The sequence below is a fragment of the Mobula hypostoma genome, chromosome Y, assembly GCF_963921235.1.
Source record: "Mobula hypostoma chromosome Y, sMobHyp1.1, whole genome shotgun sequence".
NCBI classification, from domain to species: Eukaryota; Metazoa; Chordata; class Chondrichthyes; order Myliobatiformes; family Myliobatidae; genus Mobula; species Mobula hypostoma.
This window is the reverse complement of record NC_086130.1, coordinates 2321737-2345915: the sequence shown is the minus strand read 5'-3', so window position 1 is coordinate 2345915 and position 24179 is coordinate 2321737. Positions and strand designations below refer to the sequence as shown.

The 24179-nt window shown below is 39.9% G+C and overlaps 1 protein-coding gene across 1 annotated transcript in view; it reads left to right on the top strand.

The window, feature by feature from the left end:
- Positions 1-24179, top strand: part of LOC134341066 (speckle-type POZ protein-like) — a 202829-nt gene that overhangs the window by 100978 nt on the left and 77672 nt on the right. The window contains exons 6-7 of the mRNA XM_063038816.1: positions 11706-11761; positions 20352-20474. Of these exons, the coding sequence (XP_062894886.1) occupies positions 11706-11761; positions 20352-20474 (179 nt within the window). The remainder of the gene's footprint in view (positions 1-11705; positions 11762-20351; positions 20475-24179) is intronic.

Here is a 24179-nt window from a genome sequence, read left to right as displayed (position 1 = left end):
AAGTTAACATGGTTTCCGTAAGATTTGTCTTGTCCGACAGATCTGTTAGAATTGGAGGAAATAAAACAAGCAGGATAGACTAAGGTGAGTCAGTGGATTTTGTATACTTGGATTTTTGGAAGGGTTTTTACAAAGTGCTGCACATGAGGCTGCTAACTAATCTAAGAACCCATGATATTATAGGAAAGATAGTAGCATGGATAAATCAGTGGCTGATTGGCAGGAGGCAGAGAGTGGGAATAAATGGACCCCTTTTTGGCTGGCTGCTGTTTGCCAATGACTAGTGGTGGTCCACAGGGGTTTGTGTTAGGACCAGTTCTTTTCATGTTATATGTCACTAACTTGAATGATGAAATTGTTGGATCAATGACCAAGTTCGAAGTTGATACAAAGAGAGGCAGGTAGTTTTGAGGAAGTAGAAGGCTCAGAAGGACTTAGACAGATTTGGAGAATGGACAATCAAGTCTCAGATGGAATAAAATGTCAGGAGATATATGGTCATTCACTTTGCTAGAAGAAATAAATGGATAGATTATTTTCAAAATGGATGGAAAATTCAAAAATCTGAGCTGCCAAGGCACTTGAGGGTCCTCATGCAGGTTAATTTGCAAGTTTACTGAGTGGTAAGGAAGGTAAATGCAATGTTAACATTCATTTAGATAGTGCTAGAATATAAAAACGGGAATATAATGCTACAGCTTTATAAGGCATTGGCCAGATTGCATTTGGAGTATTGTGAATAGTTTTAGGCCCTCTATTAATGAAAGGATGTCTGGTATTGGAGAGAGTCCAGTGAGAATGATCTTGATAATGTATAAAGTGCATTTGAAGGCTCTGGGCCTGTACTTGCTGATGATTAGAAACCTATTTGAAACCTGTTCTCTTTGAAACCTATTGAATATTGAAAGACCTTCTTAGGGTGGATGTGGAGAGGATGTTTCCTATATTGAAGCTATCTAGCACTGGAAGGCACAACCTCAGTTTACGTTGATGTACGTTTAGAATTGCAGTGATGAGGAATTAATTTAGTTGGAGGGTTGTGAATCTTTGGAATTCATTGCCATAGATGGCTATGGAGGTCAAGTTACTGGGTATATTTAAAGCAGAATTTGGTAGGTTTTTTGAAGGATGTCAAGGATTATAGGGAGAACGCAGGAGAATAGGATTGAGAGGGATAAAAAATCAGCCATGATGGCATGGTGAAGCACACTTGATGGGCTGAATTGCCTGTCTTTTCAGGAAAAAGTCAAAATAGTGAAATCTTAATGTAATCTTTTTGGAGCATGATGAATATCTGAAGACATGACTTATTATTTCAGGTGTGACAGTTTGTTGTTGCATCTTTCTGGATCCAGCTAACCATTTAGAGCAATTTTATACTTGATGAGCTGGATTCTAGAATTTGTAATGATGTATACAATGAAATGAGTGACCTAACTCAAGAATAAATGTCTTGTTCCTTCTGTGGTTGCAAAGTATTTTGATTTTTGCAGGAGATACTTAGGAGTAATTAAAATAAATGGGGTAAATCAGAAAAACATTAAATTCATTATGCATTAATATGACGAACCAGCTATTTTAGGTGATATTGTTGAGTTTCATCTTCAATTTATTCTTCTGGCTAATTTTACTTTTGAATTTTGATTTTCATTCATGTTGTATTGTGTTGGATTTTGTAGCAGTATGTAGAACCTCAACTTGACTATAAGCCATTTTCGAGCAAATAAAGAACTCGTTGAATGTGGAAATATACAGCTGATTCCGTTTAATTGAGCCATTACTTATTTAGGCCATTAGTTGCTAAAGACAACTCTTAAAGAACAAAATTAATCAAAATATTTGGGATTCCCTTTGTTTATTTGGGACTCTATGCTTATTAATTTTATCTGCCAAGCGAGTTTTCTGCCATCAGCTTGGTAGCAATGTACATTTCACCTCAGGTTAACGTCAGGCAGGCACTGGAGAAGCTGAGCAATCTCATTAGCAGGCATGAAACAGAACACCCTGATGCCTTTTATATCATTGTGGGAGATTACAACCAGGTCAGCTTGAAGAAGTCTGAACAACTACCAGCAATATATCATCTATGAAACTGAGCAGCCAAAACACTTCACCACTGTAATATCCCATCATTAACACTTAGCATGCCACCCCACTCCAACACTTTGGAACGTCTGATCACTTGGCTGTACTTATACTCTCAGTGTATAGCAAAAACTAAAGTCCACAGCACTAGTAGTGAACACCAAGAAGTCATGGGAGGCAGAGGAGTGCTTACAAGACTGCTTTGAGTTGTCATACTGGACAATATTCATGGATTCATCTTTGAATATGAATATGCTACAGTTATCACCTACTTCCTCATGACCTGTTGGACGAACGTATGTCTTCAAAGAACATGTTGGCCATACTGTTCCCAAGCCAAATATCATGGATGAACCAAGAGTTTCATAGCTCTGCAGGGGGCTAGATCTGTAGTATTCAAGACCAGTGATCCAGATCTATTTAAGCATACCAAGTGTAATCTATGGAAAGCTGTTTCAAATGTGTAATAACAGTTCTGATTGAGATCAGAGATGGAATTAGATGCACATCAGCAGTGGCAGGGTTTGCAGGCCAATATTTCTCATCAAGTGAATCTTAACATCATGAATGGCTGTGATACTCCGCATCCAGACCTTCTACTCCTTTTATGTATGCTTAAAAGAATAAAAAACACCTCTGTGAATCCCTGCAGTGTCTGGTGACCCTGTGATGTCTGTTTCAGAGGCTGACGTCAAAATATCTTTCAAGAAGGTAAACTCTCACAAAGCATCAGACATTGATGGTGTACCTGGTAGGGCTGTGAAACCTCTGCCATCCAATAGGTGTTCAAGGACATCTTCGATCTGTTTCTGTTGAAGTCAGAGGTTCCCACCTGCTTCAAAAGGGTGACAATCATACCACTGCTCAAGAAGAGCAGGATGAGTTACCTCAATGACAATTACAAAGTGGCACTCACATCTACCACGATGATATACTTTGAGAGTTGGTCATGGCTAGAATCAACTCCAGACTAAGCAAGGACTTCATCCCACTGCAATTTGCTTATTGTTACAATAGTTCTACAATGCATGCAGTCTCACTGGCTCTACCCTCAGCTTTGGATCACTTGGACAATAGTAATACCTACAACAAGCTACAGCTCAGCATTCAACACAGTCATAGCCTGAGTTTTAATCAATGCTTTCAAAAAGTTAAGCCTCTTTGCCTCTCTCTGGAACTGGATCCTTGGATTACTCACCAGGAGATCACAGTCGGTATAGATCAGAAATAACATCTCCACCTCACTGACAGTCAACACTGGCACACCTCAAGAATGTTTCCTTAGCACTGCTCTACTCTTTCTACACCCACAACTGTGTGGTTAGCCACAGCTCAAACACAATTATAAATTTGCTAGCAAAACAAATATTGTTGGTGGCACAATTTCAGATGGTGAGAAGGAGCAAGATCTGCTTGTTAGGTGGTGTCATGGCAACATCATTGACTCAGTATTAGTATTAGGAATTGGTTGTTGACTTCAGGGAAGTCAAGAAAACACACATACCACTCCTAATTGAGTGATCAGAGTGGAAAGGCTGAGAAGTTTCAAATTCCTGGGCCCAACATGTTGATGCAAATACAAAGAAGGCACACCGGAGGCTAAATTTTATGAGGAGTTTGAGAAGAACTGGTATGTCCCCAAAGTTATTTGTAAATTTCTACAGATTTCCATCACCTTCTGACGTGGAGGGGCTATTGCGCAGGATTGGAGAAAGCAACAGAGAGTTGTAAACTCAGCCAGCTTCAACAAGTGCACAGTTCTCCATAGCATCTGTCATCTTCACAGACATTTTCAAAAGGCAATGCCTCAAAAAGTTCACATCCATCATTAATGATCCCCATCAGCCAGTACATGATCTCTTCTCATTTTTACCATCAAGGAGGAGATACAAGAGTCTGAAGGCACACTTTCTAAGATTCAGATACAACTTCTTCGCCTCCATCATCAGATACAGTTTTGTATGAAGGTAGTCAATTTTCTGCACAAGTTGTCTGGGCTGATTTTGTTCATTTATTGTCAATCGATAGAACACAGTGTAGACTGGATGAATTACTCCAGTGATAATTATTATAATTAATACACAATTCTATAATACTGTTTTAGCATTGGTGTGGTTTTAATTTGTTCTGTATTTTATTTAAACACATTATCTGTTACTTGGTAGTTTATTTTTTATACCTTTTTAATTATTTTCAGGTAACTAGGGCAACTGCTTAACTGGGCCAAAATCTACTGAGTCCCATGTGTCCTGGTTAATTGGAATCCATTAGAGATAGCAGTTTTATAGAAGAGAACATTCAATATAACAAACTTCCTGGTCTTATTCTACCATATTGGTAATGTGATATTGCTGATCGTATTGTAGGGAGCAAAAGAGGAAAGTTACAGTGCACAGTTATAGTTGTATTCTGATTCATTTCTTTCAGATAACATAGTTGGATCTTTCCAATTTCTAGTTTATATTATATAGATTTTCTTTGGACAAACATTTAAGAATTCTTTTAAGAACTACTTTAAGAACATTCAAAAATCAGCTTCCCAACTCACTGGCATACTCTCATCCTGTATTTATTTTCATTTTTTGTTACTGCTGTTTCACATATTTATACTACTGCTTATGTTTTTGTAGTAATGCCAGTAACCTTATACTTACATAAACATGAACCTCACACTTATGCCAACCTGTCAATCTTCAAGTTATGCCACTTAGGGACATGCTAATATTATTTTGGGACTTTATGTGTTTGATTGTAACAATATCTGTTCTGTGTGTGTGTGTGTGTGTGTGTGCTTGTGCGTGTGTGTCTATTGTGTTTTGCATCTTGTCTCAAAGGTAAGATGTTTTATTTAGCTGTATATATCTGTATAGTTGAATTAAAATTAACTTGAACTTGAGACATGGAGTGGATTTATTGTCATTCTGCATTGCAGAAACAGAAAATATAACTTAAAGCTTTGCAACACTTGTAAATTTCTACAGCTGTATTGTGGAAATCATTCCAATTGGTTTCATCACTGTCTGATATGGAAGGCCACTGCACAAGATCAGAAAAGGCTGGAGAAAGTTGTAAGCTCAGCCAGCTTCATCATGGGCATCAGCCTCCATAGCATCCAGGACACATTCAAAAGGGGATGCCTCAAAAACACGACACTATTATTAGTGATCCCCATCACCCAGGACCTACCCTCTTCTCATTGATACCATTAAAGAGAAGGTACAAGAATCTGAAGCCACTCACTCAACATTTCAGGAACAGATCTTTCCTCTCTATCATCAGATTTCTGAATGGAATATTTAGCACTATATATGTGTTACCAGCCTGTCAGTAATAATTGTAGTAATGATCAGTGACTTTATTAACCATAAACCATTAATTTCCAGCAACACATACAAAATGCTGGAGGAACTCAGCAGGTCAGGCAGCATCTATGGAAAAAAGTGCAGTTGACATTTCAGGCCAAAACCCTTATGTCCACACTATTTTGTGGAAAAAAACTTGTAATGGATGATTTTGCAAGCCGGAATAAGTCGTGATTTGTTTTACGGGAATTATTTGGATGTTTTCCTTTAACAAAATATTGATAACTGATCAATTAAAATATTTTTGTCAATATGATTATTATTGTTAAACATCTTTTCAACATCTTTTAAAAATAATCAAAAGTTTCTAAATAGTAAAAAACTAAAACAAATCAACATTTGGTGTGACTACCCTTTGCCTTTAAAACTACTTCAGTTTTCTTAGGAACACCGTCGTGAAGTTTTGTAAGAAAATTGGCTGTTTTAAGCACTTTGGAGAACTTACCATTGTTCTTCTGCAGATTTTGGCTATTTCATTTGTCTCTGTATCTCCATGTAATCCTGTACAGCCTCAATGATGTCATTGATCAGGTCTTCATGGGGGCCATACCCTCTGCTGTAGAACTCCTTGTTCTTTTTTTCATTGAAGGAAGTTATTTATGGCCTTGGTTGTTGGCTGTCATTGTCCTGCTGCAGAATGAAATTGGGATCAATCAGATGCCTCCCTGATGGTATTGCGTGATGGATGAGAATCTCCTTGTATTTTTCAACATTGAGGATTCCATTAATTCTGACCATGTTACAACTCTATGTGTGTTGATGCAGCCACAAACCTATAGGGAATCTCTGTTGTGCTTCATTATTGGCTGCAGATATTCATCCATGAGCACTGTCCTGCCCTGCTATGGATAAACTGCATCCTGTTTGAGCCAAAAATTTCAAATTTTGACTCATCAATCCAGAGCACTTGTTGCCATTGTTCAGCACTGTAGTCCTTGTATTTCTCTGCTTAGGTGAGTCTCTTGGCTTTGTTCCATTCAGAGGAATGGCATTTTTGCAGCAACTCTTCAAAGACCACTTCTGACAAGACTTCTCCAGACTGTTGAAGTTGTACTTGGATTCCCTGTGGTTTCTGTGAGTTCAGAGCTGATAGTAGTGCTGGACTTCTTCAGATTTAGAAGGGACGTCACTTTAACGTATCTCTTGTCTGCTGCAGTCAATTTCCATTGCTAACCGCTGTATCTGGTCCTAAGCCTTGCTTGTCTCTTTGTGCTTCTTCAGAATAGCTTGAACAGCACATCTCAAAACTCCTTTCTGTCAAAAAATTACTGCTTGGGAGAGCCCTGGTTGATGCATGATGACCACATTGTGACTTGTTGCTGTGCTCATTCTTCCTATAATGTCAGTTTTAATTGATGATTTGAAGGTTAAACTGTCACATCTGCCACACATCACCCTTGTTTAGTTGTCTTTCACCCAGTGAGATTCCTTCTACATCCATTTCTGTTTCATTTATTCAGTTTAGTTCTTTCAACTCATTATGTCATTGATCATTAGACTTCTGTGTTATCTTTGTTTAATCATGCACTGGGCTATGTACTGTAGTAGAAAATGATATTATAATCCTTGAAAGCTGCAGACTTAAGTCAGTAAAAACTGTGCTCGGAATTTTGTTCTTCCTTCCGGTTAAGATGGTGCCTGTACAGACATCTCACCCTGCAAAAACTCATTTCAGAGAGGAAGCACCCCCGCCCGCCGCAACCCCAAATCCCCCTCCCATCGACCTCCAAGGGTGTACCTAATACTTTGTTTAGTGATGTTCTCTAATCTGTAAACCAAGTTGGGTATATGCAGCAGAAGTGACATTAAGATATGTACTTCTATTATACTATCATGTTTATTCTGTTACAACTTTAAGCAAGTCTACAGGGAGTTTGGCCTTATCATGTAGGACATCAATAGTGTAGCTCCTTGACAGCTAGCCAGCTAGTTTAAATCAGGGGTCCCCAACCATTTTTGAACCGCGGTCCAGTTTAATATTGACAATATTCTTGCGGATCAGCCAACCCCGGGGGGGGGGGGGTTAAACGCAACTGGAATGTAGGTGATAATTAGATCACAATCGATCACAATGCTATTAGTTTCAATATAATAATGGAGAAGGCTAGATCTGGACCTAGGATTGAGAGTTTTGATTGGAGAAAGACTAGCTTTGAGGAGATGTGAAAGGATTTAGAAGGAGTGGATTGGGACAATTTGTTTTATGGGAAGGATGTAATAGAAAATGGAGCCAATTTAAAGGGGAAATTTTGAGAGTACAGACCCTTTATGTTCCTGTGAGGTTGAAAGGAAAGGTTAAAAGTTTGAGAGAGCCATGGTTTTCGAGGAATATTGGAAACTTGGTTCGGAAAAAAAGAGATATCTACAATAAATATAGGCGGCTTGGAGTTAATGAGGTGCTCAAGGAATATAAAGAATGTAAAAAGAATCTTAAGAAAAGGTTAGAAAAGCTAAAAGAAGATACGAGGTTGCTTTGGCAAGTAAGGTGAAAATAAATCCAAAGTATTTCAACGCTTATATTAATAGCAAAAGGATAGTGAGGGATAAAATTGGTCCCTTAGAGAATCAGAGTGGACAGCTATGTGTGGAGCCAAAAGAGATGGGGGAGATTTTGAACGATTTCTTTTCTTCGGTATTCACTAAGGAGAAGGATATTGAATTGTGTAAGACAAGGGAAACGGGTAGGGAAGTTATGGAAACTATGATGATTAAAGAAGAGGAAGTACTGGAGCTTTTAATGTATATAAAAGTGGATGTTTCTGGGTCCTGACAGGTTATTCCCTAGGACCTTGAGGGAAGTTAGTGTGGAAATAGCAGGGTCTCTGACAGAAATATTTCAAATGTCATTAGAAACAGGGATGGTGCCGGAGGATTGGCGTATTGCTCATGTTGTTCCATTGTTTAAAAAGGATCCTAAGAGTAAACCTAGAAATTATCGTGACGTGAGTTTGACGTCAGTGGTGGTAAATTGATTGGAAGTATTCTTAGAGATGATATGTATAATTATCTGGACAGACAGGGTCTGATTAGAAACAGTCAACATGGACTTGTGCGTGGAAGGTCCTGTTTGACAAATCTTATTGAATTTCTTGAAGAGGTTACTAGGAATGTTGACTAGATTAAAACGGTGGATGTTGTCTATATGGACTTCAGTAAGGCGTTTGACAAGGTCCCACATGGAAGGTTGGTTAGGGAGGTTCAATCGTTAGGCATTAATATCGAAGTAGTAAAATGGATTCAGCAGTGGCTGGATGGGAGATGCCAGAGAGTAGTGGTGGATAACTGTGTGTCAGATTGGAGGACAGTGTGTAGTTGTGTGCCTCAGGGATCTGTACTGGGTCCAGTGTTGTTCGTCATATATATTAATGAAATGGATGATGGGGTGGTAAATTGGATGAGTAACTATGCAGATGATACTAAGATAGGTGGAGTTGTGGATAATGAAGTAGGTTTTCAAAGCTTGCAGAGAGATTTAGGCCAGTTAGAAGAGTGGGCTGGAAGATGGCAGATGGAGTTTAATGCTGATAAGTGTGAGGTGCTACATTTTGGTAGGACTGATCAAAATAGGACATACATGGTAAATGGTAGGGCATTGAAGAATGCTGTAGAACAGAGGGATCTAGGAATAATTTCCCTGAAGGTGGAATCTCATGTGGATAGGGTGGTGAAGAAAGCTTTTGGTATGCTAGCCTTTATAAATCAGAGCATCGAGTATAGGAGTTGGGATGTAATGTTGAAATTGTATAAGGTATTGATGAGGCCAAATTTGGAGTATTGTGTTTAATTTTGATCACCGAATTATAGGAAAGATGTCAACAAAATAGAGAGAGTACAGAGAAGATTTACTAGAATATTACCTGGGTTTCATCACCTAAGTTACAGAGAAAGGTTGAACAAGTTGGGTCTTTATTCTTCGGAACGTAGAAGGTTGAGGGGGGACTTGATAGAGGTATTTAAAATTATGAGAGGGATAGATAGAGTTGACGTGGATAGGCTTTTTCCATTGAGAGTGGGGGAGATTCAAACAAGAGGACATGAGTTGAGCGTTAAAGGGCAAAAGTTCTGTGGTAACTTGAGGGGGAACTTCTTTACTCAGAGAGTGGTAGCTGTGTGGAATGAGCTTCCAGCAGAAGTGGTTGAGGCAGGTTTGATGTTGTTGTTTGAAGTTAAATTGGATAGATATATGGACAGAAAAGGAAAGGAGGATTTTGGCCTGAGTGCAGGTCGGTGGGACTAGGTGAGAGTAAGAGTTCGGCACGGTCTAGAAGGGCCGAGATGGCTTGTTTCCATGCTGTAATTGTTATATGGTTATATGATAAGTCAACTATAAGTCACTTGCAAGTGGCTAATACACACAATTTTGTTTCTAGAGGGGTTTATCTAACGAAATTAATATTAAACACACAGTGCATATTTTCTTCGCATGAATGTAGTGATAACTCAGTTATAACAGTGGTCCCAAACCTCCGGGCGAAGAATGCAGCAGTACAGCGGTAGCCAGAACGCATCCAGCACATAGTCAAGGAAAAAGCCGAAATAAACAAGTTTTTTCCTGCGCTGACATGGATGATTCACCGGGGACGTTCACAAATGGGTCACGGACCCATTCCTTTGCACGTTTTGGGTCATCGATGACCTCGCGTGCGTTAAATTCAACAGTGTGTGACAGGGAATGAGGAAAGTGCAGCTGACTAATATCATTTCATATCGCCAAATCATATTGTTTCCTCGCAGCCTGCTGGTTGGGGATTGGGGACCACTCTTAGCACGAAGAGAAACCAATCAGGATGCTCGCTCTCCCTCTCCTTCTCTTTCTAAAAAAAAATCTATTTCCTGGATACTGTATATATTTTCCGGGTGTCAGGGAGCCACTATCAATATGCAGGAGACTCCTGGAACTTCCGGGAGAGGTGAGATGTCTGCCTGTATACTTTGCTTCTTTGTTCGACATCTTTTGGATGGATCATGAAACTATCTTTTTCACTTCTTTTATGTCCTTAACTTTTGTTTCTCATTTTGAACATGATTCTGGAACTGTTGGTGCCTGTGTTTTGCTGTTTGGATGTCATTTGGGTGATCCTGTGCTCTGCAGATTCCGAGGGGATTTTGGGAGGCCAAGGCAGTGTGAGTGAACCTCATGGCGAGAAAGCTGCACGATGTTGCGTGAGCCAAGGGTAGACACCATTTCGTTGATTGTAGCTTCCACTGTTCACTGATTAAAGCGACGAGTGTGATTGAAACATAGGTGACTGCATACATTTGGTGATCATTTGGGTGTTAAGGTGCTCTGCAGTCTCCAAGAGGATTATGGTAAGCATATGTGAACCTCATAGTAAGTAGGCAGCAGGATGGGATGCACTGCAATGTTGTTCCATTTTGCTGATTGTATCTTCCATTGTTCACTTTTTAAATCGATGAGGGAGATTGAAACATTGAAGTAAGTGTAGAGGGTGAGTGCGGGCTACTTACCGTTAAATTAATTGCTCTGAACAGAGAGGGGAGAGCCTGCTGCTGTGTTCATAGTGTTGTCCAGGACTTTTCTGTGATTTGGATATGAACCTATATTATAGACTATATTTTCAGTCTTGTAGTTTTTATATACTGTGTTTTTTTTCACCCAGCTTCTCTTTATTTTTTTCATGTGGTGAAGGGGATTTGGAGCTCAATATGCCTGATCTGCTTAGCTCATTTTTTTAATGCAAAAGTAGGGATTTGGGGTGGGGGGTCAATGTGCCTGATCCGTTTTACTTGTTTTATTATGGGAGGAGGGATTTGGGGATTTATATGCCTGTTCTTGTGTTTTATTTTCAGGAAGATAGGGGTTAGAGGGTGATGATAATATTGCCTTTCTTTTCTTTCTTAGTGTCACGGCTACTCAGAGAATTGAAGAATTATATACTTTGAGTTGAATACTTTGATAATAAATGAAACTTTGAGCCCTTGAACCTTCAGTTTGAAGTATAAAAGCTAACAATTTGATCCAGAGCTGCTGGATGGGTTGATCTTTGATTGTATTTTTTATTGGAATCTGTACTTTCTAATTATTTAATATCAGCTGGCAGGTCTTCAGTTCTCTAAAACATAATTACCACAGAACATGGAAATATGAATTAGTTTACATGCTATTGTACTTTATATATCGCCTTCAGTCAATTTTTAACTTATTAGTATATTATTTAATGGAAGAAATCTTAGGGAGTTAATTATAATAAGAAACCTTGAATAATTGAATTTTAAAAAAATTATGTTTATATTTAGCTCGTTCTCCAGTCTTCAGTGCTATGTTTGAACATGAAATGGAAGAGAGCAAAAAGGTAATGCATAATCTGGTACATAATCAAAAATAAAAGAGCGATACTTTGACTCTGAAATCCTCAGTAATTTTATGAATTGTGCTCACCTTAATGGATATATCTGGATGAAATGCTTCAAGTAACTTCCAAGTTTCCTTTTCTGATTTACGTATGACATCGGTGAAAACATTAGATTGCCTAACCCACTGAGGGTTTGAATATTTTGAGATGTCTTCTCTCTGAGTTTCCTTGATAACATTACGTTATATTATATTATATTAACATTATATTATTCCTCTTAGGGAATGAGATAGGGCAGGTGTTGGAGGTTTGTGTTGGGGAGCACTTCGGGTCCAGTGATCACAATGCCATTAGTTTCAGTATAATTATGGAGAAGGATAGGACTGGACCTAGGATTGAGATTTTTGATTGGAGAAAGACTAACTTTGAGGAGATACAAAAGTATTTAGAAGGAGTGGATTGGGACAATTTGTTTTATGGGAAGGATGTAATAGAGAAATGGAGGTCATTTAAAGGAGAAATTTTGAGGGTGCAGGATCTTTATGTTCCTGTTAGGTTGAAAGGAAAGGTTAAAAGTTTGAGAGAGCCATGGTTTTCAAGGGATATTGGAAACTTGGTTCGGAAAAAGAGAGGGATCTTCAATAAATATAGGCAGTTTGGAGTTAATGAAGTGCTCGAGGAATATAAAGAATGTAAAAAGAATCTTAAGAAAGAAATTAGAAAAGCTAAAAGAACGTACAAGCTTTAGCAAGTAAGGTGAAAATAAATCCAAAGGGTTTCTACAGTTATATAAATAGCAGAAGGATAGTGAGGGATAAAATTGGTCCCTTAGAGAATCAGAGCGGACGGCTATGTGCGGAGCCAAAAGCTATGGGGGAGATTTTGAACAATTTCTTTTCTTTGGTATTCACTAAGGAGAAGGATATTGAATTGTATAAGGTAAAGGAAACAAGAAGGGTAGTTATGGAAAGTATGACGACTAAAGAAGAGGAAATACTGGCACTTTTGTGGAATATAATAGTGGATAAGTCTCCACTAGTGGACAAGATATTCCCTAGGACCTTGAGGAAATAGCAGGGGCTCTGACAGAAATATTTCAAATCTCATTAGAAATGAAGATGGTGCCAGAGGGTTGGCGTATTGCTCATGTGGTTCCATTGTTTAAAAAGGGTTCTAAGAGTAAACCTGGCAATTATCAGCCGTGAGTTTGACGTCAGTGGTGGGTAAATTGATGGAAAGTATTCTTAGAGATGGTATATATAATCATCTGGATAGCCAGGGTCTGATTAGGAACAGTCAACATGGATTTGTGCGTGGAAGGTCATGTTTGAGAAATCTTATTGAATTTTTTGATGAGGTTACTAGAGTTGACGAGGGTAAAGCAGTAGATGTTGTCTATATGGACTTCAGTAAGGCCTTTGACAAGTTTCCACACGGTAGGTTAGTTAGGAAGGTTCAATCGTTAGGTATTGATATCGAAGTAGTAAAATGGATTCAGCAGTGGCTAGATGGGAGACGCCAGAGAGTAGTGGTGGATAACTGTGTGTCAGATTGGAGGAGGGTGTGTAGCGGTGTGCCTCAGGGATCAGTACTGGGTCCAATGTTGTTTGTCATATATATTAACGATCTGGATGATGGGGTGGTAAATTGGATTAGTAAGTATGCAGATGATACTAAGATAGGTGGAGTTGTGGATAATGAAGTAGGTTTTCAAAGCTTGCAGAGAGATTTAGGCCAGTTAGAAGAGTGGGCTGAAAGATGGCAGATGGAGTTTAATGCTGATAAATGTGAGGTGCTACATTTTGGTAGGACTAATCAAAATAAGACATACATGGTAAATGGTAGGGCATTGAAGAATGCTGTAGAACAGAGAGATCTAGGAATAATGGTGCATAGTTCCCTGAAGGTGGAATCTCATGTGGATATGGTGGTGAAGAAAGCTTTTGGTATGTTGCCTTTATTAATCAGAGCATTGAGTATAGGAGTTGGGATGTAATGTTGAAATTGTATAAGGCATTGGTGAGGCCAAATTTGGAGTATTGTGTACAGTTCTGGTCACCGAATTATAGGAAAGATGTCAATAAGATTGAGGGAGTACAGAGAGGGTTTACTAAAATGTTGCCTGGGTTTCATCTAAGTTACAGAGAAAGGTTGAACAAGTTAGGTCTTTATTCTTTGGAGCATAGAATGTTGAGGGGGGACTTGAGGGAAGTTAAAATTATGAGGGGGATTGATAGAGTTGACGTGGATAGGCTTTTCCATTGAGATTGGGGGAGATTCAAACAAGAGGACATGAGTTGAGAGTTGAAGGGCAAAAGTTTAGGGGTAACATAAGGGGGAACTTCTTTACTCAGAGAGTGGTAGCTGTGTGGAACGAGCTTCCAGCAGAAGTGGTTGAGGCAGGTTCGATGTTGTTGTTTAAAGTTAAATTGGTAGATATATGGACAGGTGGCCGGTGGGGTACCACAGGGTTCAGTGCTGGGACCGCAGCAGTTTACAATATATGTTAATGATTTAGATGAGGGAATTAAAAGTAACTTCAGCAAATTTGCCGATGACACAAAGCTGGGTGGCAGTGTGAAATGTGAGGAGGATGTTATAAGAATGCAGGGTGACTTGGACAGGCTGGGTGAGTGGGCAGATGCATGGCAGTTGCAGTTTAATGTGGATAAATGTGAGGTTATCCACTTTGGTGGTAAGAACAAGAAGGCAGATTATTATCTAAATGGAGTCAAGTTAGGAAAAGGGGAAGCACAACGAGATCTAGGTGTTCTTGTACATCAGTCACTGAAAGCAAGCATGCAAGTACAGCAGGCTGTGAAGAAAACTAATGGCATGCTGGCCTTCATAACAAGGGGAATTGAGTATAAGAGCAAAGAGGTCCTTCTGCAGCTGTACTGGGCCCTGGTGAGACCACACCTGGAGTACTATGTGCAGTTTTGGTCTCAAAATTTGAGGAAGAACATTCTTGCTATTGAGGGAGTGCAGCGTAGGTTCACAAGATTAATTCCCGGGATGGCGGGACTGTCATATGTTGAAAGGTTGGAGCGACTGGGCTTGTATACTCTGGAATTTAGAAGGCTGAGAGGGGATCTTATTGAAACATATAAGATTATTAAGGGATTGGACATGCTGGAGGCAGGAAGCATGTTCCCGCTGATGGGTGAGTCTAGAACCAGAGACCACAGTTTAATAATAGGGGTAGGCCATTTAGAACAGAGTTGAGGAAAAACTTTTTCACCCGGAGAGTGGTGGATATATGGAATGCTCTGCCCCCGAAAGGCTGTGGAGGGCAAGTCTCTGGATGCTTTCAGGAAAGAGATGGTTAGAGGTCTTAAAGATAGCGGAATCAAAGGTAATGGGGAGAAGGCAGGAACTGGATACTGACTGTGGATGATCAGCCATGATCAGAGTGAATGGCGGTGCTGGCTTGAAGGGCCGAATGGCCTACTCCTGCACCTATTGTCTATTGTCTATTGAAAGGAATGGAGGGTTATGGGCTGAGTGCAGGTCGGTGGGACTAGGTGAGAGTAAGAGTTCGGCACGGACTGGAAGGGCTGAGATGGCCTGTTTCTGTGCTGTAATTGTTATACGGTTATATGGTTATATTAATGATGGAAACAGTTTTACCCTGAAGTGATGATTTTAGGTTTACCATGAAATATTAAATCAACCTTTTCATGGTCTAAAGATGTGGAGCCCCAGGGTATATAGATGAAAGACAAAGTTTGTGAACCCTTTGTGATTACCTGGTTTTTGCATTAATTATTCATGAAATGTGGTCTGATCATCATCTAAGTCGCCATAATAGACCAACACAATCTGCCTAAACTAATAACATGGAAACAATTGTACTTTTCATGTCTTTATTAAATATATTGGAAAAAGTATGTGAACCCTTGTATTAAATAACTGGTAGAGCCTTCTTTAGCACCAATAAACGCCACCAAGAATTTCCTGTAGCTTCTGATTAGACTTGCACACTGGTGAGGAGGAATTTTAGACCATACAAAACTATTTTAGTTCATCAATATTTCTGGGTTATCTTGCATGAACAGCTCTCATCAGGCCATGCCGCAGCCTCTCAATCAGGTTAAGGTCTGGACTCTTACTTGGCTATTACAAAACACAGATTTCCTTCTTTTTTTATCATTCTGTTGTTACGGAATTCAAAACAGCTATAAAAGTAAAAAGGATGGGCATACAACACAAAATTTAGTGTTAAAACAGAGGTTTGGGAAGCTTTTTGGGAAGGGAGTAACTAAAAGAATCATTAGGAGGAAATGATGAAATATTAAAGCAAACAATATCAAAGTGAAAGTTTGTTCCAGTATGTAAAAAATAAAAGAGATGAGAATAAGTATAGGACTGCTAGAAAATGAGACCGGAAAAATAATAATGGGGGACAAGGAGATGCAGATGAACTAAATGAGTATTTTGCATTAGTCTTCACTGTGGAAGAAAATAGCAGTGTGCCAAATGCTGTAGTGGATGAAGGAAGAGAAGTGGGTGCAATTATTATTACAAGGGAGAAGCTGCTTAGAAAGTTGAAAGGCCCAGGGTACATAAATCACCCAGCCAAGATGAACTGCAGCTAGAGTTTTAAAAAAGTAGCAGTAGAGACTGTGGAGGCAATAGTAATGGTCTTTTAATAATCATTAAAAAAGTATTCCCTAGCACTGGAAGAAAGGAGGAAGTCAGCAGAAATGAAATTAAAGCCCATTTAACCTGACTTCAGTGGTTGGGAAGATGTTAAAGATAATTATTAAGGGTAAGGTGCTGGAGTACTTGGTGACACTGGACAAGATAGTACAAAGTCAGCATGGTTTCCTTAGGGGAAAATCTTGCATGATGAATCTGTTGGAATTCTTTGTGGAGGTTACATGTAGGATAGATAGAGGATGCAGTGGATGTTGCATAACTGGACTTCCATAAGGTCTTTGACAGGGTGTCACTCACACGAGGCTGCTTACCAGGTTAAGAGCCCATGGTATTACAGTAAAGTTATTAACATGGTTAGAGCATTGGCTGATTGGTAGGAGGCAGCAAGTGGGATCCTTTTCTGGTTTCAAGTGACTAATGGTGTTCAGCAGGGGTCAGTGTTGGGACCATTTTTATGCTGTATATTAATGATTAGAGGATTGAATACATGGCTTTGTTGCCAACTTTGAAGATGTTATAATGGTTGATGGAGGGGCAGGTAGTGTTGCGGAAACAGGTGGGTTGCAGAAGGACTTAGACAGATTAGGAGAATGGGTCAGAAAGTGGCAAATGAAGTACAATGTTGGAAAATACATGCTCATGCACTTTGGTAGAAGAAATTAATGTGCAGACTTTTCTAAATGGGGAGAAAATGCATTTGAGCTGTAAAGAGACTTTAGAATCTTGTGCAGGACCCTCTAAAGGTGGTGGGGAAAGCAAATGCAATGATGCACTGTTAGTATTCATTTCAAGAGCTCTAAAATACAAGAGCAGGGATGTGCTGATGAGGGTTTATAAGGCACTTGTGATACCACATTTGGAGTACTGTGAACTGTTTTGGGCCCCTCATCTAAGAAAAGATGTGCTGGCATTGGCGAGGGTCCAGAGGAGGTTCACAAGGATGATTCCGGGAACGAAAGGGTTATCATACCAGGAACGTTTCATAGCTTGGATCTGTCCTCGATGGAATTCAGAAGGTTAAGAGGATGAATGATGAAAGGCCTAGACAGAGTAGATGTGCAGAGAATCTTTCCCACGGTGGGTGAAACTAGGACAAGGGGGCACAGCCTCAGAATAGAGGGCTGTCCATTTAAAACAGAGATGCAGAGACATTTCTTTAGCCAAAGTGTGGTGAATTTGTGGAATTTGTTTCCACAAGCATATGTGGCCAGCTCATTGGCTGAATTGAAGGCAGAGCTTGATAGGTTCTTGATTGGACATGGCATCAAAGGTTACGGATAGAAGACAGGGGAGTGGAGCTAAGGAGAGAAAAAAGAAATGATCAGCCGTGATTGAATGGCAGATCAGACTTAAGGGCCAAATAGCCTAATTTTACTTCTATGTCTTATAGTCTTATTTAATCTTGTGTTTCACAACATTGTCTTGTTTTGTCATGCAACTTCTATTAAGCTTCAGGTGATAGACTGCAACCCTGACATTCTCCTGTAAATTGGCTTGGTACAATTTTGACTTCATTATTCCCTAAATAATTGTAAGCTCTTCAAGCCCCAAGGCAGCAAAGTAACCCCAAACCATGATGCTTCTTCCAGCATTCTTCACAATTGGCATGATGTTTCAGTGTGGGTCTGCAGTGTCCTCTTTCCTCCAAACATAGTGATGTGCATTTCTGTCAAAAAGTTCAACTTTTATCTCATTTGCTCATAAAACATTGCCCCAGAAGCATTGCAGAACATCCAGAGAGATTTTTTTGCAAACTTGAGACATGCAGCAAGTTTTTCTTTTGGAGCACAGTGGTTTCTTCCATGATATCCTTCCATAAGCACCACTTTTGTTTGAAGTTTTTCATTCAGGGGATACATGAATAGAGACTTTATCAAGTTCTAGAGATTTCTGCAGGTCCTTTGCTGTTACCCTTGGGGTCTTTTTCATCCCCTTCAGCACTGCTCATTGTGCTCTTGGTGTGATCTTTGCAGGATGCTCACTCCTTGGGAGAGTAGCAACAGTACAGAGTTTCCTCCATTTGTACACAATTTTTCTTTCTGTGGACTGATGAACACACAGATCTTAAGAAATACTTCTATACCCTTTTCCAGCTTCGTGCACCTCCACAATTCCTCTTCTAAGGTCCTCTGAGAGTTACTTAGATCAGGGCATTTATTCACATGAAGAGATTTTTCTTATGAAAAGCAACCTAACTTTGTGTGACCTTTTTTATAGGGTGTGGCACGTCTACTTCCCACACCTCCATTCTCATCTCATTGATTGAATCACCCAACTCCAAACAGTTTTTATAGTAGGGATTACCCCAGAGGATCACATACTTATTTTAACCTAAACTTTATTTGTTTAAAGGGTGTACTCAGTAATGACGAGGAGGTATAATTGTCTGTTATTAGTTCAGGCAAATTGTATTTGTTTATTATTGTGATTTAGATGAAGTTCAGGACATACTTTTTGAGTAATTAATGCAGAAAACCAGGTAATTTTTTTGCAACTTTACATAATGGGACTAGTTTGCTAAATTTCTTTGTGCACGTAAGATTATGCAAAAAAGTATTGCTCCGCCATACCTATAAGATCTCCTAGAATTCAAACAGTTAAGAATTATTAACCCTCATTAGCCTTACCAGTTTTTAAAATGTGTAATGAATATACTTTATCCAGTGGAATGTGGTTTTTCTAAATTGTTGAATGTATAGTTATGCAAAGTTATGGGATAACAAGATGCTTCTGTACAGTATTCTTTATATGTATGTCAGATTGGAGGCCGGTGACCAGTGGTGTGCCTCAGGCATCTGTACTGGGTCCAAGGTTATTTGTCATATATATTAATTATCTGGATGATGGGGTGGTGAATTGGATTAGTGAGTATGCAGATGATACTAAGATAGGTGACGTTGTGGATAATGAAGTAGGTTTTCAAAGCTTGCAGAGAGATTTAGGCCAGTTAGAAGAGTGGGCTGGAAGATGGCAGATGGAGTTTAATGCTGATAAATGTGAGGTGCTACATTTTGGTAGGACTAATCAAAATAGGACACACATGGTAAATGGCAGGGCATTGAAGAATGCAGTAGAACAGAGGGATCTAGCAATAATGGTGCATAGTTCCCTGAAGGTGGAATCTCATGTGGATAGGGTGGTGAAGAAAGCTTTTGGTATGCTGCCTTTATTAATCAGAGCATTGAGTACAGGAGTTGGGATGTAATGTTGAAATTGTATAAAGCATTGGTAAGGCCAAATTCGGAGTATTGTGTACAGTTCTGATCACTGAATTATAGGAAAGATGTCAATAAAATTGACAGAGTACAGAGGAAATTTACTAAAATGTTGCCTGGGTTTCATCTCCTCAGTTACAGTTAAGGTTGAACAAGTTAGGTCTTTATACTTTGGAGCGTAGAAGGTTGAGGGGGGACTTGATAGAGGTGTTTAAACTTATGAGGAGGATAGATAGAGTTGACGTGGATAGGCTTTTTCCATTGAGAGTGGGGGAGATTCAAACAAGAGGACATGAGTTGAGAGTTAAAGGGCAAAAGTTTAGGGGTAACAAGAGGGGGAACTTCTTTATTCAGAGAGTGGTAGCTGTGTGGAACGAGCTTCCAGCAGAAGTGGTTGAGGCAGGTTCGATGTTGTCGTTTAAAGTTAAATTAGATAATTATATGAACAGGAACAGAATGGAGGGTTATGGGCTGAGTGCAGGTCGGTGGGACTAGGTAAGAGTAAGCATTCAGCATGGACTAGAAGGGCCGAGATGGCCTGTTTCCCTGCTGTAATTGTTATATGATTATATAAAAGTTGTAATTGTGTTATTATAAAGTCTGAGTTGATACAACAGTTAATTTTTTTTTAATTTTTGTACTTGAAATGTGGACACTGTAGATGAGGATGAATTTTATTCAAAATTCTTTTCTTTTTCCCTAAATTTTTATAGAACCGCGTGGAAATCAATGACGTGGAGCCTGAAGTATTTAAGGAGATGATGTGCTTTATTTATACAGGGAATGCACCAAATCTTGACAAAATGGCAGATGATTTGCTTGCAGCTGCTGATAAGGTGAGACAGGAGGGTGGGAGGGGTCCATAGCTGGCTTATATTTAACATGAACAAAATACGTTTAAAAGTTTTCTACATGCAGTTATGTTCCACTCATATCCAAAGAAATGCTTTTATCATTGGAAATGGATTTGGAACTGTTTTCATCACTGCTTGACATGGAATTGGAGCTCCAGGGTATTCAAATCCGGTGAAAACCAGTTCAATATATGTCCAATGTATACTGGAGCAGCTTGCATTTTAGAGTAACTTTAGTATCAGTTCGTGATCCTCTGTATTCCATTTACAATACTAATAGACTTACTTATTAATTCACATCACTTGGTGTAAAGTGTCATTTACCTATGTTCCACATTCATTATTTGCAAGTCATCCAAAATTCAGTTGAGATCTTCAACTGAAATGACATTTTTTTTGTGCTGGAGTGTAGAATTGTTTGATCTTACCAGTAAAATGTTTTTTTCATGTGAACTCATTACTACTTCAATTTCCTCATACCTTCTTCAGTTGTTGAACTTGGGAAATCATTTCTATCATCTGTTATTTGTGACAGCTTTTTCTATCATCTTGTTCCTTTGTTATGAAACTAAAAACCTACTTGGACTTCTTCCTTGTGTCTTTCCAAAATAACTTTAAAACTTTCTGATTCTGATTAACGTTTTCTCCATGGCTAATTGTTTGCTTTTCACCCTTAATTAAGTGCTTTGAGATATTTTTGTCCATTAGCATTGTGGTAGGTTGTGACTTATCTAAATTAAAGCTATACCTTCAAGCTTTTATCCTAGAACCATGTTGGTTGGAGCTATTTTTCTCCTTGGGATTTGTTTTGTTTTTGGTATGTGAATGGAATATAACATTGTGGTCCATTATTATCAGTAACCTGAAATGAGGATTTGGCCGGAAACAGATATTTGGCTTAAAATTCATTATGGCACAGGGCAACATCAGTGCAGAAGAGACGACTCATGGTGGAGGATTTGAGAAGACAGGAGGAGGCAGAGCGACACGCCAGGGCCGTCTCAATGGCCAAGCAGGGCCAATGGACTAATTGGGAGAGCCTGGAAAAGAGGAAACTTAGCTGGCGCGACATCTGGGAGATGGAGGGATCTCGGCTAAGTTTTGTCATCAGAGACATTTATAACATCCTACCCACACCCCAGAACCTGAACCAGTGGTGGGGAGAAGACCCCGCTTGCTCTCTTTGTCAAGCACCTGGATGACTAAGGCACATTTTAACAGGATGCAACACGAGCCTCACCCAGGGGCAGTACACTTGGCAGCATAACCAAGTTCTTGTCAATCTTGGAACAGAGGCGAATCACCACAAATGCTCTCCCACAAACATCGGCAGGAAATGTCCACATCACACCATTTGTACCAGCAGGCCAACCTCCAGAGCACCATATAACATCAAAAGATGTAAGCATTCTGCAGGTTGCTCGGGAATGGAAGTGTCGGCAAGTGTAGCACTTGTTCCACTTACAAGGATAAGTGCCAGGAGGGAGATCAGTGGGGAGGGATGGGGGGGGACGAATGGACAAGGGAGTCGCTTAGGGAGCGATCCCTGCGGAAAGCAGAGGGGTGGGGGGAGGGAAAGATGTGCTTAGTGGTGGGATCCTGTTGGAGGTGGCAGAAGTTACGGAGAATAATATGTTGGACCCAGAGGCTGGTGGGGTGGTAGGTGAGGACCAGGGTAACCCTATTCCTAGTGGGGTGGCGGGAGGATGGACAAGTGCTACACATGCCCTTACACTTCCTCCCTTACCACCATTCAGGGCCCCAGACAGTCCTTCCAGGTGAGGCGACACTTCACCTGTCAGTCCGCTGGGGTGATATACTGCGTCCGGTGCTCCCAATGTGGCCTTCTATATATTGGCGAGACCTGACGCAGACTGGGAGACCGCTTTGCTGAACACCTACGCTCTGTCCACCAGAGAAAGCAGGATCTCCCAGTGGCCACACATTTTAATTCCACATCCCATTCCCATTCTACCATGTCTATCCACGGCCTCCTCTACTGTAAAGATGGAGCCACACTCAGGTTGGAAGAACAACACCTTATATTCCGTCTGGGTAGCCTCCAACCTGATGGCATGAACATCGACTTCTCTAACTTCCACTAATGCCCCACCTCCCCCTCGTACCCCATCTGTTATTTATTTTTATATACACATTCTTTCCCTCACTCTCCTTTTTCTCCCTCTGTCCCTCTGATAATACCCCTTGCCCATCTTCTGGTTCCCCCCCACCTCGTCTTTCTCCCCGGACCTCCTGTCCCATGATCCTCTCATATCCCCTTTGCCAATCACCTGTCCAGCTCTTGGCTCCATCCCTCCCCCTCCTGTCTTCTCCTATCATTTTGGATCTCCCCCTCCCCCTCCCACTTTCAAATCTCTTACTAGCTCTTCCTTCAGTTAGTCCTGACAAAGGGTCTCGGCCTGAAACGTCGACTGCACCTCTTCCTAGAGATGCTGCCTGGCCTGCTGCATTCACCAGAAACTTTGATGTGTGTTGCTTGAATTTCCAGCATCTACAGAATTCCTGTTGATGGCTGGAAGACCAAGATTTTCCCTGTACAAGTGGGATACAGGGGATTCGTTGCTACATCTACGACCGGTTTATTGAAGAAGATGGGGGTGAGGGGTCACTCCCTCCAACAAGCAATCTAGTCCTTGTCAAATGCAGCAGAAGAAAGCAGCAATTGGATTTGGATTAAAAGGAAAGACAACAACTGGGCTGCAAGATGAAGACAGGAGGGTATGGAACTTAGGGAGGTGTATCTGGGACGCCAGATAGCACCGTTGAGCCCTCTGGAGATGTCGTGGGCTTATCAATGAAATATCAAAGAAGGAGGGTACCCACCTGATGACCCCGATGACGTACCTTCCCTCCCTCCTTGTCACCACTCCAAGCCCACTGCCAACATTGAGAGTGCTGACTTACCATAGGGATTGAAACATCAAGTCCTAGTAGCTCTACTGGTACTTTTGGATATTTTTAGAATTCATCTGCTTTTTAAAAAATTTTTAAAATTTTAACTGTTCAGTTACCTTTCTAATACAGTACTTTTTTCTCAACTTTGCTTTATTAATTGAGTAGTCATATTGATGGTAGTATATCAGTGTCATGCCATTGTAAAGCAAAAGTATAGTTGATAAAATGATTCATTATTTTATGGTTCACTTTAAGGTCATCCTTACCTTAATTCATGGCTTGATTTCCTTCCCAGTAACATAAAGCCTTATAGCAATTTTAGAAGTTAGTTATTGAAAATAATTGACAAATACTTCACATTTTAACTATTTGTATCAATCTTCAATAAAGAGGGTATCAGAAAAGCTGAAAGGATTGAAAATGAGATGAGGTGCAGTTAGGAAATCTTATTTTAAAGTTATTAGAACACTTAAGGAATAAAAATCATCAAGCCCTAACATAATGTATCTAAGCACCCTTAATTGCTAATTAGATTAGATTATGAGAACATTCAGTCCTCTTTTATTGTCATTTAGAAATGCGTACATGCATTAAGAGTTGATACAATGTTTCTCTGGAGTGATATCACAGAAAGTAGGACAGACCAAAGACTAACACTGACAGAACCACATAATTATAACATACAGTTATCGCAGTGGAAAACAATACCATAATTTGATGCAGAATAGACCATGGGCACAGTAAAAAAAAGTCTCAAAGTCCCGAGTCGAT